The sequence below is a fragment of the Pituophis catenifer genome, unplaced genomic scaffold (assembly GCF_029215685.1).
Source record: "Pituophis catenifer annectens isolate HBS135680 unplaced genomic scaffold, rPitCat1.0.hap2 SCAF_1, whole genome shotgun sequence".
NCBI classification, from domain to species: Eukaryota; Metazoa; Chordata; class Lepidosauria; order Squamata; family Colubridae; genus Pituophis; species Pituophis catenifer.
This window is the reverse complement of record NW_027256881.1, coordinates 128364107-128381218: the sequence shown is the minus strand read 5'-3', so window position 1 is coordinate 128381218 and position 17112 is coordinate 128364107. Positions and strand designations below refer to the sequence as shown.

The window sequence follows — 17112 nt, the reverse complement described above, 5'->3', positions numbered from 1 at the left end:
GGTGTAAGCCAACAGAACTGCTTAAACACTCAAATTTAGCGCCCCGCCTGTGTAAGAAGGCGGACTGAGTGGCGGTTCAGGGTGGGGATGCCTCAGAAGGCTTCCATTGGAATTAATGCTTTTACTCAGAGGGCCACAGAAAGTTGTGGAAAACGAGGTGAAAATGCCAAAGTTGTTTTTAGTGCCAATGGAGGGGTTTGCACAGGTTTTTTTTTTGGGGGGGGGGGGAAGCAGCCTCTTTTGCTGAGAGAAAGAAACCAGCCAGGACAACCTGGACCGGACTCAAAAGCTGACAGCAGCCTCCTTACTCCGCGCAGCCCAGCTGTACAATAGAGAGCAATTAGGCGGGTCACGTGGGCATCGAGGAATGCGATGCATGCGTGTACGAGGGTGGAAGGGAAAGATCTGGAGCGGCGGCGCAGCTCTGCTTCTCACAGCGCCCTATGCCTCTGCAAAAGCGGGAGCAGCCGCTGGAGTGGCAGTCGGGAGAGCCAACCGGAGGGGGCGATTCCTCCCCGGTTTCCTCCAATCATGCTCGAGGTCTCAGCGACATCCTCGGCTCGGCAGGGTATCCTGCGTGCGTGTGCGGGAGAAATGCTGACCGCCTGCGTGTTTCGGAGGGGACCTCAGCATCGGTGAAGCCGGAGGAGTGGAGGGGTGGTGGTGGCAGTGCCTGGAGGCTGCAAAGGTGACCAAAGCGATGCCGGACAGGCTTGGCTTTCGGCCGAGGGGTTGAGTGCTCGCTTTAGGGCATCCTCAAAGGCGAGGGATCGGCGCGACCGGGACAGAAACGGGCTTTTGCGGAGGAGAAAGTTGAGGCGCGCGTGGAGATGGGCTCCCGAGTGGAAGGGGGGGAGCTTGAACTGCCCCCCCCACCTTTTCCCTCCGTTCACCCTTTGCAGGCAGATGCCCAAGGAAGCTTTCTGCGGCTGCTTGGCTCAGGGGCGGAGGGAGTGGTGGGGGGGAGAGAAGTTTTACTTGTTGTTCCCTATGGGAGCCCCAACGAGTACGTCCCTTTCGTTTCCCTCCCCCGATGGAGCCGAGGTTTATCCACAGCGGGTATGTGGGGTGTCTGTCTGTCTATGTGTATGTATGCAGCCTCTTGGATCCAGCAAACTGATGGTGTCACCGTGAAAAAATTCATATATAGGCATAAGCTATAGATGCCAAAAACTGTTAAAAAAGAGTTTTCTGTGGAATGGTTTTGCTCAGCAAGACTTTTTGGAAAAGAGTGTTGGGAGGATCTCCTTTAAAAAAAAAAAAGAAGTAAATCTGCACGGAGAGGAGAGGTGTTTTTTTTTTTTCTTTCCCCAACATAAATGCTTAATGTGTTGCCCTTTAATAAATGTATCTAATTAAATCTGCGGGTTTGACTCCGGTCTAGAGTTATTTGTGCTCAGCATTTCTCTCTCTGCATGTGCGCGGGATGATGTTGTTCCAGGGTTGGGCATGTTTTTAAGAATAAAGTAATTTAACTGTATGGAATTGAGTTCTGGACAGTCTGTAGGCATTTCTTTATATAATGTTGATGTCTGCGGCTGCCTGCTTCGCAGTGATTGGGGTCAGCAGTGCAGCTTTCCAAAGTGTAAAAGTTCCTTTGGAAAGATGGTGGTGATGCCAAGTGTACATCCTGATTCCTCCTTAATCATCCCCAGTGTCTATTGCAAAAGAGGAAGCTCACTAGGGGTGTGGCAAAAGTGATGGAGTCTGCACAAGAAAATGTACAGTTGATTACATGCAGAAAAGGACCTGTTCTCTTACCAGTTTTATTCACTTGCCCAATTGTGGACTTACTAGAAGATGCTGTGTGGGACTATAGAAATGCTTTCTTGACTTCTGTAGCGAGAGGTGGGTTCCCTCCCCCCCAGTAAATAATCACCTTACATAGAAATGATTGGGGATGCAGTAGTTAGATGACTGATTGACAGGTGTGTTCTGGTGTGGATATCTGAGCCTGTGTTTCACAGGGTAGTTGTGGAAATAAAGGGAAATTTCCAGATAATTCAACTTGAGCTCTTGAAGAAGAGGTGTGATAGCGATCTTACCAATCAGTAATATTTTATACAGAAAATTCATTTAAAATAATCCCTGCCTACCTCGGGATTACAGAAAAAAACCCCTTTGCTGCCATTATTGAATTATCAGCAAATTTAGACCTTTCCTGCTATTTTAAAGTTGGAATTTCTTACAATTTTTTTTATATTGAAAAAAATAAGTTACCAATAACTTGAGACTTTACCCGTGCCAACTTGAAGTCATTACTTGTGGTTGGACCCATCAGTGTCTGTCTGTGTACCCATGGAATGTTCCTTAATATCTGTGATTTATTTTGGAATTAGTTTCTGTGTGATTCCACTAACGCTAGAAAGTGAAAATAAGTATCTTATCAAGGGACTGGCTAATACATTGATTAAATAAATAAATTTATGCACCTGCCAGATTTATCTTCTGGAGACTTTGAGAATCAAAAGAATGGGTGGGTGGAGGTCACTGTTTTCATTTACAATTTTCCCATCTATAAGGTATGAGAAGCGATGTTGAGGATTATGGCAGAAAAATGGGAGTTGCTGGAGAATTATTTGAAAGAGGGACCTAAAAAAACTGTAGTTAATACTCTAAGTCTTTGGGAGAACAATGGGAGCATTTAGGTGGAATGCAGAAGATAAGTTTGCAGTGTTAAATGAAGCCTCTGAATTGTTAATTTTGAACGAGAGAAGGAAGAAAGTATTAATTGTATAGATATTACTTATAATAAATATACTAAATATATATATTCATGCACTACGTATAATTAAGTCAGTTGAAATAGAGTGTCAGTTTTAGTTAAGTGTCCATCCTTGACCCAACCAACACTTTGGAATATGGCTGTGGGCATAATTTTTACTTGAAGTTTCTAGTTTAGAGAGACTGGGAGGAAATGTCATTGTTTTAGATAATGTGTCAACAGCTGAATTGAGATAGATTTTACAATTAATGAATTGTTGGTCTTGTGTGCTTAGAATGCTGGTTGGCTGAGAAGATTTGGAAAGGGTGATTCTGTATGAAAGAACTCTTGATTTCAAATGAATGATTTGTGTTTTGTGTCTCAGTCCTAGCTTTTCCCATGTGGTCAAATCTTGGACAAGCCTTTTGCCTTATCCTCAACAACTTTCTAGCAATGTAATGATTATTTATGATTAATTGCATTCTGCCACAACTAGTTATCACCTTTGATTAACATGAAAAGATTCTGAAAATGTGAGAAAGAATGTTCAGAGGAACAAATGCTACTTTAGATTTTAGACACTTTACTCAGGAATAATTGATTATTGACCTTGAAAGCATAAAGATGCATCACTTTGAAGAAAGCTTAACTTGCTGAATTATAGAAGATAATGTTTATCTTTTATTTGAAATATTAACTTTTAAGATAAGTCAGCATTATTTTTGAAATAGATTGTTTGAAGCTAAGTGTAATGTAATCTAAGAAATAATTGTAAGATACTATATGGTGTAAAATGTGTGCTCATCATGCTATTCCAATATTTCATAATTCACAGAACAGAAATTATATTACAGATGAACAGGGAACCAGCCTATGTATATTTAATAACTTTTAAAAGTTCTGTTTCCAATATTATATGACTTTATGAAAGCTCCTCTTGAGTGCCACAGGTACAGAAAGATGAACTTTAAATATTTTGGATAAAATATTTAGAAGCATTGTTTTCAGATCAGCTCATCTTTGTATGTATATCCACTTGACAGAATTTTAGGAACTGGAATACTTTGTTAAAATACTGTATCTGGCAGTTCACCGTGTATTTCGACACTCAAATGAATTAGGAAATTCCCAGAATATTTATATAATGAACACTTGAGGAAAAGAAAAGCAGCCTTTGTAGAGAAACTATCAATGGAGAGATATTTTTTATTCATGCAGAATCCTAAGTTTTCTTTTTTTTAAACCCATCTGAGCAGAGTTGCATTTGGTATCATCAATGAGGGAAAACCCGCTTTAGTCACACATGGCTCAGTAAGTGAGCCAGATTTCCATTTTATGTTGCAGATTAGAGCAAGAAAATTGGCTGATTGCTCAAAAAGATCCAACTTTAAATGAATAAATGACTCAGTGCACTAAAATTTATGATCTAGTATAATGTATTGATGGAAGATAAGAGTTTGGAGACTGTCACAAGGATTAGTATTAGAAAGACAGGACGATTGTTTTGGAGGGTTTTAAAGAATCAAAATGGCCTTAAGGGCCCTGAATAACTATAAGCTCCATTGTGAAGCTACAGAAAGGATGATTGTAGATTGTCATAGGAAGGTAGAGATGAGATTTGCATACTGCATTAACTCAAATTGTTTTAACTCTCATTTATTGAATGTACACAATTAGCTGAGTTTACTCACCACATTTCAAATATTTTAGCCACCAAATGAGAAGAGAGGACTCATTGGAAAAGACCCTGATGTTGGGAAATTAAAGCAAAAGGAGAAGGGGAAGGCAGAGGAAGAGATGGTTAAATAGGTCATTGATACAATGAACATGAATTAGAGCAAACTCCGGGAGGACAGGAGGGCCTGGCGTGCTGTGGTCCATGGGGTTGGCAAGAGCCAGACACAACTTAGTGACTGAACAACAACACATTAAACCAAAAAAGAAGCTAGCCACCTTAGGGCTTAATGTGATGGATGAATCCAAAGTTGAGCAGGTGCAAATAGAGAACTAAGATTTGGCATTTGTAACAAATTATTGAGATTGAATTCCAAAATTGTTGCAATTTGTAGCTGGCTGATGTGGATTTTTGTATATGAGGAGGCTATAAAGTAGAGAAGCTTTACTAAATAAAACAGGTTTGTGAGAGTTTATGTAAAGTGAAGAGTCCAAAGTGATTTGGATATTTTTAACTCACTGACCCTACATGGTAGTGAATTCTAGGTCTTATAGTCCAACAATCTCATGCTGTTGATCACGTCACCAAATGCAAATGTGTGTCATGTAGGTCAGGGGTCCCCAACCCCCGGTCCATGGTCCAGTACCGGTCCGCAGCATGCTAGAGACTGGTCCGTGCAAACAAGCAAAGATCCATCCATGGGATGCAGGCAGCACACGAAACAACACTCTCTTTGGTCGGTGGAAAAACCTCTCTCCACAGAACCGGTCCCTGGTGCCAAAAGTTTGGGGCTGCTGATTTAGGTTTGCCTTTGCTGTACATCCCTTGGATAAAATAAATGAATGGGACAGGTTTTAAAATTATTATATAAAGTCTATTAAAATCTGTTAAGGGAAGGCATCTTCTAAACATTTAGGATTACAGCTCTTATAACTCCTGATGACTACTTTCCCTATTGGTTGAAACTTTTCAGAGATGAAATATCAAACATTTTGGAAAAAAAAATTGCAAACAGGCAATCAAACTACTTACACCAATCTTGTAACATAGCTTCCTTTTTAAAAGAAAAAAAATGTATATTTATAATGTCATATTATACAAAAGTGATTTGCAGGATTAGATCAGTACAGAATGATGAGTTATACTGGGACCAAATTTCACAGTTTAAATAGATAGAAAATTATGTAAGAACTAATATCAGGAATAGGCTACACTTTTGTTCTTTACTAGGAAAAAGTGCAGATAATTTGATTTGAATTAGAACCCTAATTGTTATAAGGAAAAGTTTAACATATTGGTCCATTCTACAGTTCTAGTTAGGGTGCCTTACAAATAACTACCACTTATCAATTACTTGCCAAATGCAGCCAATAGTTTCAGCATTTAAGTATAATTAATATTGCTTGTAGTTCAGACAGGGCCCCTATAGGCTGAAGCCAAGTAGTCAGTGGTCCAGGCTGCCAAAACTTAGAGGGCACTAACACCAGCCCCCTTCTTCTAAATCATTCTAAAATGCAAATCTTGGGAGGTGACACCATCAGTCACCATCATCAGCCCAAGAGTGCCATACACTCTTGAGTTCAGGGCATCCTGCCCCAGCCTGATCATTGTGGGTGATTGGGATTTATATTTTAAAACAGTTGGAAGGATTTAAGTGGAAAATGTGTAGTTTAGGACAATAAGCCAATGTCATGTGTAGTTCTCAATTAGTGTAGTTAATAAATCTCTTGAGGTAGTCACATTATTTGAATTCATACTATTCAAAATATTTCTATGGAAAATGTGGTAATTGGTTCCAACTCAGAAGCAGGTTTATTCAGAAAGAGCCTTGGTAGTACAGTGGTCTAAAGCACCCTGTTATTAAGAACAGCTGCCTGCAATTACTGCAGGTTCGAATCTCGCCAAGGCTCAAGGTTGACTCAGCCTTCCATCCTTTCTAAGGTAGGTAAATTGAGGACCCAGTTGTGGGGGCAATAAGCTGACTTTGTATAAATATACAAAAAGAATGAAGGCTATTGCTTAGCGCATTGTAAGCCGCCGTGAATCTCCGGAGAAGGGCGGCATATAAATCAAATTAAAAAAAAACAAACAAACAGGCAATGAAAATTTTAGACAAATGTCTTATGTATATTAATCAAATATTAAAGGATATAAAAATATCTTCACAATTTAAAATCATGGTTCACAAGTAACAGATTAGTTATAGAAAGCAAAATAAAACAAAAAATATATATTATAGATTCAGCCATTCCAACATCTTGTCCTATTGTAGCCTTGACCTTGTTCATGTCATTCAGTCACATCAAATTGTGGCGTTAATGTAATGAAGTAATGATTTGTTTTTTTAAACTTGTACTGACAGACATTCCATTTTCTCTATTTTGCACACACAAAGATTCACAGTTCTTAAAACCACAGTTGCAAATTCACATATGCTAACCTAAATTGTGTACACACTACCTTGCTTTACCCTTGAATTTGAGGTTGCATTAAATGCAGTCTGGTATCAATTTACAATCTGTCCTAAATTGAATATCACATCATTCAAACTTGTACTAAACGTGGCCTATCTGTGTTTGTAATTGGTAAGAAAGACCATGCTGAAAGATGCATGAAATGTAGTGAAACAAGAAACAAAACATACGTACAAACACATATTAAACCATTGCTTAAAAAAAAAACCTGTCTTGTTAGAACTAACAAAAAGTGAATAAACTAGAAAGTGCAACCTCAGAAATGCAAGTACATTAAATTAATAGATCATGATTCTCCTGATAGTCCTGATTCAAATTTATGGAATAGTAATTCTAATGAACAACTAATCCTTTAGTCCATGGGTGGATAAGCAGCTAACCCACACAAGCAGCACAGAAGTTCTATGTTTAGAAAAATCTGTTTCAGTTGTTACAAAGCTTGTATTTTATCTGACAAACCTCTGAATATATTATGGTAACTTTCAAGGTTAAAAATTTGTCCTGCTTACTCTTCCATATTGCGGATGGGAATAATTGAATTACAATATAAAAAGTAGCTTAGAATTGTTTTCCAGAAGTTTAAAATGTTTTTCCCCTCACTTGAATGGTTATAATAAACATAAAACACAAGGAAAAAATTTTATAGTCTGCAATATTATTTTAGGAATATTCATGGCAATTAGCATATTGAATCATTTGAAATAAAGTACCTCATTTTATTCTAAAATATGTAGAGAAAATGTGTTGACTAGATTCTGTACTTTATTACCACAACAGTACATATCACTTTGTAAGAGGAGTACTTAAGTTTATTCATCTGCAGAAACATAACTAATTAACTGTTAGTTAAAATCTGTTTTTTTTAGTTATGGAGAAAATAATAAAATTTATCCTTCAAGCTTACTTTGAACTTAGTTCAGTTTGTAATAATGTTCCACAATCAAAATATGCTTAGGAGAAAACTACCGGTAATATATTAAAAGAATCAAATTATTCATAGGTTTGTCTCAAATGACACCAAGCTCTATGTGATAATAAAAACACAGCAAGTTATTGATGCTGGTTTTTCTTTCTTAAAATAATATGATAAGGAATGGAAAAGTGGAACATAAACAATCTATGATATAGAAAATTAATTGCTAAATTATACACATTGAAAATAGCGATAGTCATGTCGTTGAGATTGCATTCATGTTGTTATAGACAGCTCAGTATTTGTAAGATGGCTATCACAACATTGAAAACCATTGAAACATATTTTGCTTGCTCAAAATATTCTTGTGAGATTCAAAACAAGTTCTTTTTTTTTTCAAGCTCGGTAATATTTAATTCAAATTTCCACTGTGGGTGTCAGTTCTGCAACCCCTTAGTAAAGAATGCATTTCATATGGTAATTATCCAAAAACAATGGCCTTTTTTTCTTTGATTCATAGGTAATTGAGACAAACACCCCAAACAAACAAAAACTGGCCCATGACATGTTAGATCAAAATTGTATTAAATTAAATTTAGGGTATTTCACTCACATAATGAAATGCTTGAATTTGTGAATTTAACACGTTTTACTATTATGTTTATTCACCGCCCATCTCAGTGTCATGAATTCGGTTGGCTTCCCAACGTATGAGAGAGACACGAAAACTGATGAAAAAGTATTACTGTACATGTTGTGGCCTGTTCTAAGGCTGTATCATGCAACGTGGTTCCTTTGCATTTTAACATGGGGATGTGTCAGTTTCTCAATAGGATTATAGCAAAAATCTGAAGCCAGCAAGAAATTTTGGCACAGTCCTAGCAAAAGTTGCTAATATCATAAGCAAATTGGAGAGAAGTACTGGCAGTGTGCCTCTTCCTTATAAACTACTGGCAAGGCCTTATATACTGCGAAAATGCATGGAAATGCAGAACAAGCAAGCTGTATGCACAGTCTTTACAACTTAAAACCACAACTGAGCCCAGAATTTCTGTTGCTAAATAAGACAGCTGTTAAGTGAACTTTGTCCCATTTTACAACCTTTGTTGCCAAAGTTGTTAGGTGAATCACTGCATTTGTTAAATTAGTAACACGATTGTTAAGTGAATCTAGCTTCCCCATTGATTTTGCTTATCAGGAGGTTGCAAAATGTGATAATATGACCTTGGGATACTGCAGCCTTCATAAATATGAGCCAGTTGCCAACTGTCCAAATTTTGACTATGTGTCCTTGGAGATGCTGCAACAGTCGTAAGTGTGAAAAATGGTAACGAGTCACTTTTTTTCAGTGTCATTGTAACTTCAAAGGGTTACTAAATGAACTGTTGTAAGTTGAGCACTATACGTACTTTCTTTAAGTCTGGTATTTTAGGCTTGTTTCTGGGTTTAAAGCTTATTGATGTAATTTTTAATCCCTGCGTTTCTTATTGCTAAACTTAAAAATTCTGTCCTTAATTCCTTGTTGTTCAGGATTATGAATTAATTTGAAGTTAAGTTTATCTGGATTTAAGCCTCATGCCATTTAATCATAAATCTGTCAAATTATTTTATTATAGAGTAGCCCCAGCCCATAATATAGGCTTAGAGAAGGCTTATGAGTATCTTACACTTTTGATATTGGTAAGGGCTGTTGGCCGAGTGCCTGAGTTAATTGCTGAGTTAGTATAGCATGATAACACAAGCACAGTTATACTGCAGGCAGTCATTTCTGTATCAGCGTAAAAATGGAAGATGTTAGGACAAATGAAGGAGAGTTTAGGTTGGTATAATAAAGATAGATTTTCTGGCACAGTATTTGTTTGAGAACAACTTACTAAGTGTCTGGCATCAATAACCTTAATGAAAGTTTCTGCTATTAAACACAAGCAAAATGGTATTGAGTGGATTCTTGATGTGGTATGGCTATGGTGATCATATTTTCTTGGAAAAAAAAATAAAGGACACACCTGAAAAAGGGGAAAATCTGAAAGAAATTCACAAGGATAAAATTTTCAAACTTTTTACAAAGGAAAATTCAAGAACAAAACCAAGAAAAACTTTATCAAAATGCATAACCTACTAAAAATATCTAAAATCAAACAGTATATTTAAATTCATTTTAAAAAGACAATTCCATTTGCATGGTTTTTCACAAGAATATGAAAGAGGCTGCATTTTTGTGCTGTTTGTATGGTAAAAGTTAAATGACCAAAATAAAGGACAGAGTGATTTTTGAAAAATAAATAAACATAAATTTAAATCTATTTCTGAAATAAAGCACTACCTATAATAAAGGACACATTGTGGTTGTAGGTTGTCATAAGGCACTGTTGTACTATAATGGCTTCTGCTACTTTATTTATTAGGTTTCCCCCATCTTTATTACTTCATAAGTAATAAAAGTGACAAACATACTACTACTTCTTTCTAATACTATTTTCCCCACAATAACCCTGTGAGGTGGGTTGGGCTGAGAATGAAAGTGATCCAGTGGCTTTCATGCCTACAGTTAAAGTAGCACTTAGTTGCCAGCTGCCTGCAATTACTGCAAGTTCAAATCTCACCAGGCTCAAGGTTGACTCAGCCTTCCATCCTTTCGAGGTAGGTAAAATGAGGACCCGGTTTGTGGGGGCAATAAGCTGACCTTGTATAAAAAAAGAACACCGCTTAGGGAGCCCCGAAAGCCGTACTAAGCAGGTATATACAAAAGTATGAAGGCTATTGCTTAATGCATTGTAAGCCGTCCTGAGTCTCCGGAGAAGGGTGGCTTATTTATTTATTTATTTATTTATTTATTTATTTATTTATTTATTTATTTATTTTATCAAATTTATATGCCGCCCTTCTCCCGTAGGACTCGGGGCGGCTCACAGAATAAAAACAACATAACAATAAAATAGTGCTAACACAAACCAATTTAAAATCTCCAGACAATTAAAACCTCGCAGCAGATCAGGGAATTTGCTGAAAAAGCCATGTCTTCAGGTTGGCGTGGAAAGTGCGAAGGTCGGGGCCGTCCGGAGCCCGTGAGTAACCCATTCCAGAGGGTCGGTGCGACCACAGAGAACACCTTCATCCTGGGGCCGCCAGCCGACATTGTCTGGCCGACGGCACCCGGAGAAGGGCTGTCCTATGTGAGCACACTGGGTGGTGGGAGGCCGGTAGGAGGTGGTCCTGCAAGTACCCCGGGCCCATGCCATGAAGGGCTTTATAGGTAAGTACCAGCACCTTGAAGCGGATCTGAAGAGCCACCAGCAGCTAGTGCAGCTCGCGCAGGAGATGTGTTACACGGGAGTAACTGGAAGTAAAGGGAAGCTCCCATAACAGCCCGCGCGGCCGCATAGTCACTATGGTATATGTTATGTTCTAAAAATGTGAAAAGATGTTCACCTGTTTTAACTTGTCTTTTATTACAGAATCATTTATTGTACATTGAAAAGAAAACACATTAGGGAAAGAAGAATAGAATGGAAATGGAAGGATTCCCTCCACCACCACCTCCTGAAGGTAATACAAATTTAAAAAGTATGGCTGTTCATGCTAAATTGAAAGTGCCTGCATTTTAAAATACTTGAATTTATTTATTTTGTATGTTTAAGTCATTGTTGACGCCTGGATACTGTCTGGCCTATTTCCTGCAATTTCTTTAGTAAGATTTTTGGGAGTGGTTTGCCACTGCTTCCTTTCTGGGGCTCAGATAGAGGGACTGGCCATTTAGCTGGCTTCATGCCTCAGGTGGGACTAGAATTCATAGTCTCCTAGGTTTTAGCCTGGTGTCTTAACCACTACATCAGGGTGGCGGTTTTTAAAATAATTCCTTAAATGTTGTTATACTATTCTGAATTACATCGTTGTTGTTTCTTTTACTGCATTCTTTGTTTTCATAAACTCATGGGGAGAAGATTCTGTGTCTAGCATATGTTTTGGATTTCCTTAAGATTCCACTGAATTACTTCATTCGTTGGCACTGGTTATTAAAGATGAGAAGTTGTTTCTAGTAATCTTTTTCATTTGTTACGGTATATATTATCTCCTATCGGGAACTGGATCTCTATTATTGTGGGATGGTTATGCTAATGCAAGGTTGTTTACAATGCAGTTTTTATTTAGGGTGGATAAGTCAATATATGTGATGGGACAGAGCCAGTGAAAACATATGTGAATGCATCATTTTCTGGACAATGTTGACTAAACGTAGTTTGCAATCTCTTTTCTGCATTAGCTATATCTGTTTGTGTTCCGGCTAGGGTTTTAACTGATTCTTCATAGAATCACTAGGTGAAGCCATCTATTTGCTGTGGGGTTAAGAATCATCAGTAGCCCCCAGGCCAAAGAAGTGACCCTGTCCAAGTCCTGGCTCAGTACCTGGAGCCTCTCCAGATGTGGATGGGGAGGCCTGTAAGGATTCATTATCTGTTTCTGGGGATAGTCCATGTTTAATTTTCAATGTGGTTACTGTTCCCCTTGTGTGATTGGCACAGTTTGGGGGGTCCTCTTGGACTGACAGCTGCTGAAAGAGAAATAAATTTTGTACACGTTCATCTAGTGGTATATCTCCTTCTTGAACCAGGAGGCCCTTCAGGACCAAGGAGGTCAATTACACCTTGGTCTCTCACAGTTGGATTACTGTGATGCCTTCTATAGCCATCCCTATGGCTGCCCTTGAAGATTACCCAATAGTTATACCTGATATAGAGTAGTGGTAGTGCAGGCAATGATATGTGTCATGACATGTGTTCCCACTGCTTCAAAATTTGCAATGTTATTGGCTGGCTTCTGGGTGCAATTCCGTATAATGGTTATTAACTACTGGTGTAAAGCCCTTCATGGGACTGCTTCTCTCCATATGTTTTTACCAGTTCAATGAGGGCTGATAAAGTGGACACATTCTAAATCTCATTAAGCAAACAATGTCACCTTGCAGCACCCAGAAAGCATGCCTTCTTGATGGCAGACGCTGACCTCTGCAGTGTTATGCTCTGAAAGTCACACTGCTTGAATTTCCACAAACTATAAAAAACGTGGTTGTTTTCCTGGGAAAGGATGGTGGTCATGTCCCTTTGACTTCTTGGTTTTATTTGTATCAAGGTTTTCTCTGCAGCAGTACTCTTTTTTTAGTATATGTTGTTTTCTTTTAATTATAAGTCCCTCAGAGTTATGGAGGAGTTGGGCAACCTCAAATTTTAATTTAATGAATAAAATATGGTTTGCCTCAATTTCCTTAATGCTCAATGATCCTTAACCATGAGGCTTTCTGGCTTGGATAAATTTTCTTAACTTCCAATATCAGAAGAAGTCTGAGAAGTCTGTTTCAGGCTTTTCTAAATTAATATTTTATTTTTATATATAACAAAACCCCAGCTGAGTGCATAGTGCCTTTGGTGTCTTCTGTCTGTATCTGTCTATTTATCTGTATCTCTCACCTACCTGTCCCTCTGTCTGTCTTTCTCTCTTTCTCTCTCCCTCCCTCCTCCCCCTCTCTCTCTTGTTTAGAAATGACCCATATCCCTCATAGAAGGACTCTGAGCAGCGTAAAAATGAAACATATGCAAAGGTAATGTTTCATATAGTGTACTCATGGCAGGTAGTGCTGGGCTGACTCTGAATTCATGAATGATGGAATCCATAAAATACCCTGATACTACCTCAAGGATACCTGATACTCACTGAAAATTTGCTTTTATGCAACACTTAATCAAGTTCTGTATGCTCACAGAATTCCATTTGCCTAAGTATTTGAAAGGGAACACTGCCTTTTAATTCAGCCATAAATAATATATTATTTGGCTGAAAAAATGTGAAAATGCTGCCCAGCAGCAAATGTTACTTCCTTCCAGTATGTATTAAGGATAGTTTAACCCCAAATGTAAAATAAAATAGTAGTCTCTTCTGAAATTGCCAACACTGATTTCCATTGTACTGTCTCCATTATACAATTTCTTGGGAGTTCCATATCATCGCGCCAGTATCTCTATGACTTCCTTGCAGTGCAAAAACGCTTTCTTTTTTTTTAAAGTGAGATAGTATATCCAGATCTTCTGAGTTATGTTTAGGATGAGTCTGAGGGATTTAATAATTCCATTGTATTATACTTTGTTTGCTGTAAAGAAAATTGTTTTTATGTTCCACAATCTGGAAATACCACACTATCCAAAGACAAATGATTTATTTTCTGGAGATTTGGGAAGGCTGGGACCACATTGGATGGAGAGGCATCAAAAGTTCAAACCTGTTTTTTGAACCTTTGGCTACGGCCAGAATGAATCATACTTATTTATCTTCTAAAACTTTATCTGTGTGTAGAAATGTTCAGAAACTTTGGTGAAGAATGTTCAACTTTGGGTAATTATTTAATGAAAATATATTTAGAAAAAGAAGACTACTACCCTGAAATACAAGAAAATATGGCACCCTTTTTATAAATTAATGAAAAACGCCTGATAGACTGCAATCCTATTTGTGACATTTCAGAAGTAAATTCTACATATGATCACAAAGAAATAGTTAAAATAATTTGTGCACTGGTTGTTGGTCATATTTATAAATTATGGATTATTAAAATTCATGTAATTTAGAGTGAGGAGTTTAGCAAGAATTTAATAGGAAGTCTGCCTGACAGAGCCTTCTTTGAGGATTGTAAGAATATTGCTTAAACTGAACTTTGTATTATATGGCATTTGTTTGTGCGATATGCCCATTTATGCACACAGACTGTTACAAAAGATGGTACAAATGGAGCCAAGATTTAAGTTGAATGAGAACAGCTTCTGAATTGTAGCCCTCAATAGTCCTTTTTGTGGAAGCTGCTGGTAGATTGTTTGGTCTCTGAATTTCTGAGTTTTAAAAGAGAAGAGTCTTTTAAAAAGAAAGGGAAAAGCCAAAGTATTTAATTTTTAAAACATCAGAGAAAAATAAAATTAAGTAAAGTAGCTTTAATTATTTACTTTTATATAACAGCCATGCTTCACAACAGAGAGATAGAACATAAATCTTTTTCCCCCACTAATGTAAGCAGGGCATTGTGCATTGTTAACTTATACATGAAAGGACATATTTCCAATTAAAGATAAATCTCTCAAGTCATGCTGGGCTCCTGGTGACTTCATGGACATGCCTAGTCAGTTTACTTGGCAAGAATACAGAAGTGGGTGTGCCATACTGGGATATCTTTTTCTTTTTTACTCCTGTGTGTAGTTTATAGTTCTGATATTCCTTTATGGCCCAAAATCAGAAGTTGCCAACTGGAGTGCCCATAGTCCCAGAGGGTACAAAATAGAATTTCAGGGTGTGTGACAAAGAGCGGCTTGTTTCTGTAAGGGATGAGTCATAAGTCAAAATTACTTGTTTGTGAATATAATCAAACATTTCCTCAGGGTGTAGGGCATAGGACCACAGCTCTAGATGTTAGTCTTAAGGCGTCCATTTTGATTCTAAAATCAAATCACCCTGTTGATTTCTATCTAGTGTTATGTGGAGACCATGGGAAAGGCACTGTTTCCTTCCCTATTTTAAAATCAAAGACTGCTGTCAGAGAAATGGATTTTAGTGTTCAGTCAAGCACATTGTGCAGCTATTCTTTTCCCTCTTGAATAAATTATTCTTCACAAATGAAAATAAATAAAGGAAACGCAAGAAGGCTACCAAAGGAATCCATGCAGCAACTTGAAAATGTTAGTGCAGGCAATTTCCTTGGCAACACACATTTCTTCCATTTAATTGTAAATATAAGGATAAAATGAAAATATAGTCCTAACCGTTCTTATTTCTAAGAAAGCATTGTATGTTTAGAAGTCCGTCTGCTCTTGCAGCTCCACATCAAGACATTTTTGTATCTCTCTAGACCAGTGGTGAAATCCAAATTTTTTTACTACCGGTTCTGTGGGCGTGGCTTGGTGGGCTTGGTGGGTGTGGCTTGGTGGGCGTGACAGGGAAGGAGACTGCAAAATCTCCATTCCCACCCCACTCTTGGAGGAAGGTTATTGCAAAATCTCCATTCCCACCTCACTCTGGGGCCAGCCAGAAATAGTATTTGCCGGTTCTCTGAACTACTCAAAATTTCCGCTACCAGTTCTCTGAACTGCTCAAAATTTCCGCTTCTGGTTCTCCAAAACCTGTCAGAACCTGCTGGATTTCACCCCTGCTCCAGACCCAAGAAAGCTTTTTTTATAGATGTTTTGATTATTGTGGGAAAGTGTCAGCCTTTCTGGGAAGACCAGATTGGAAGGAGGACCATATTAGCTAATTCTGGTTTAATGTAAGGCTACATTAAGAGACTCTTACAAGTCTGAAAGTACAAATATCCCACTGTCTTCTTTGCAGCCCAAGCCCTTTTTTGGAGGGAGATCCTTCTGAGCTGCTTTCTACATCCATTATGCAGCTGTAGGCTATGATCTGGCCTATGTTATTGTCCCCTAGGCAACATCTCTCTTCCCAAGTCATTCCCACATACTAAGGAGATGTATGCACAAAAATGTAACCTTTCCTCTTCTATAAATTTATTCTTCCATAAATTTGCTTTTACTTTTCCATAAATTTGGAACTCTTTTATGTGTTCTTAAAAAGGCAAGACCTTCCAGTCTTAATAGGTTTTTTAAAGGTGTTGATTGCATTTAAAATGATCAGATGAAAAGTATTTAGTACCCATTTAATTACCCCAGCCATTACCTTCTCAGAAATTAGGCAGGGCGGTGATTCAGATAACCTAAAAAACGCATATGTGGCCAAAGTTCTGAGTTTTGTCTTTATTAAATATTTATTTTAATTTTTTTTGTTTTATTGCTCTGAAAATGGTATTTGAAGAACTCCCAAGTCAGAAAAGGCTAGCAGCTGATAACATTAACAGTTAATACTGATTGAGGGTAAGAATCCAGACTTTGTTAGTAAGTTATAAATATAAAGCATATTTTATTTATTTTGTTAATTGCCATCACTGGACAAAAGAAAGGTAAATAAGAATGGTATTGACTGGGATCGGGTAAAGTTTGATCTTCTTGTAAAGTGAGTCAAAATAGACTAAATGTTTAGCTAGAACAGGGGTGTCAAACTTGACGTATCACATGACGTATCATGACTTTTTCCCCCTTTGGTAAACCAGAGGTGGGGGTGGCCAGCACATGACACATCCGCCTCGCAGGCCGTGAGTTTGACACCCTGAGCTAGAAGATCAAGAGAAATCAATACTCACATAGCCTCTAATATTGTTTTATTCACCAGCAGGCAAAAGCTTTGATACCTTCCTCAGGGAAACTATTAAATAACATAGCCATCCTTGGCAGACTACAGACCTCATCTGTTTTGGAATCCACCT

The 17112-nt window shown here is 37.9% G+C and overlaps 1 protein-coding gene across 2 annotated transcripts in view; it reads left to right on the top strand.

Annotated features, from left to right (window-relative positions):
• Positions 1 to 597: 597 nt before the first annotated feature.
• The window catches only part of ARHGEF10 (Rho guanine nucleotide exchange factor 10), a 116636-nt gene continuing 100121 nt past the window's right edge, over positions 598 to 17112 (top strand). For both annotated transcript variants that reach the window (XM_070932957.1, XM_070932956.1), the window contains exons 1-2: positions 598 to 688; positions 11222 to 11312. In XM_070932957.1, coding sequence (XP_070789058.1) covers positions 11273 to 11312 — 40 coding nt within the window. In that variant the 5' untranslated portion in view covers positions 598 to 688; positions 11222 to 11272. The remainder of the gene's footprint in view (positions 689 to 11221; positions 11313 to 17112) is intronic.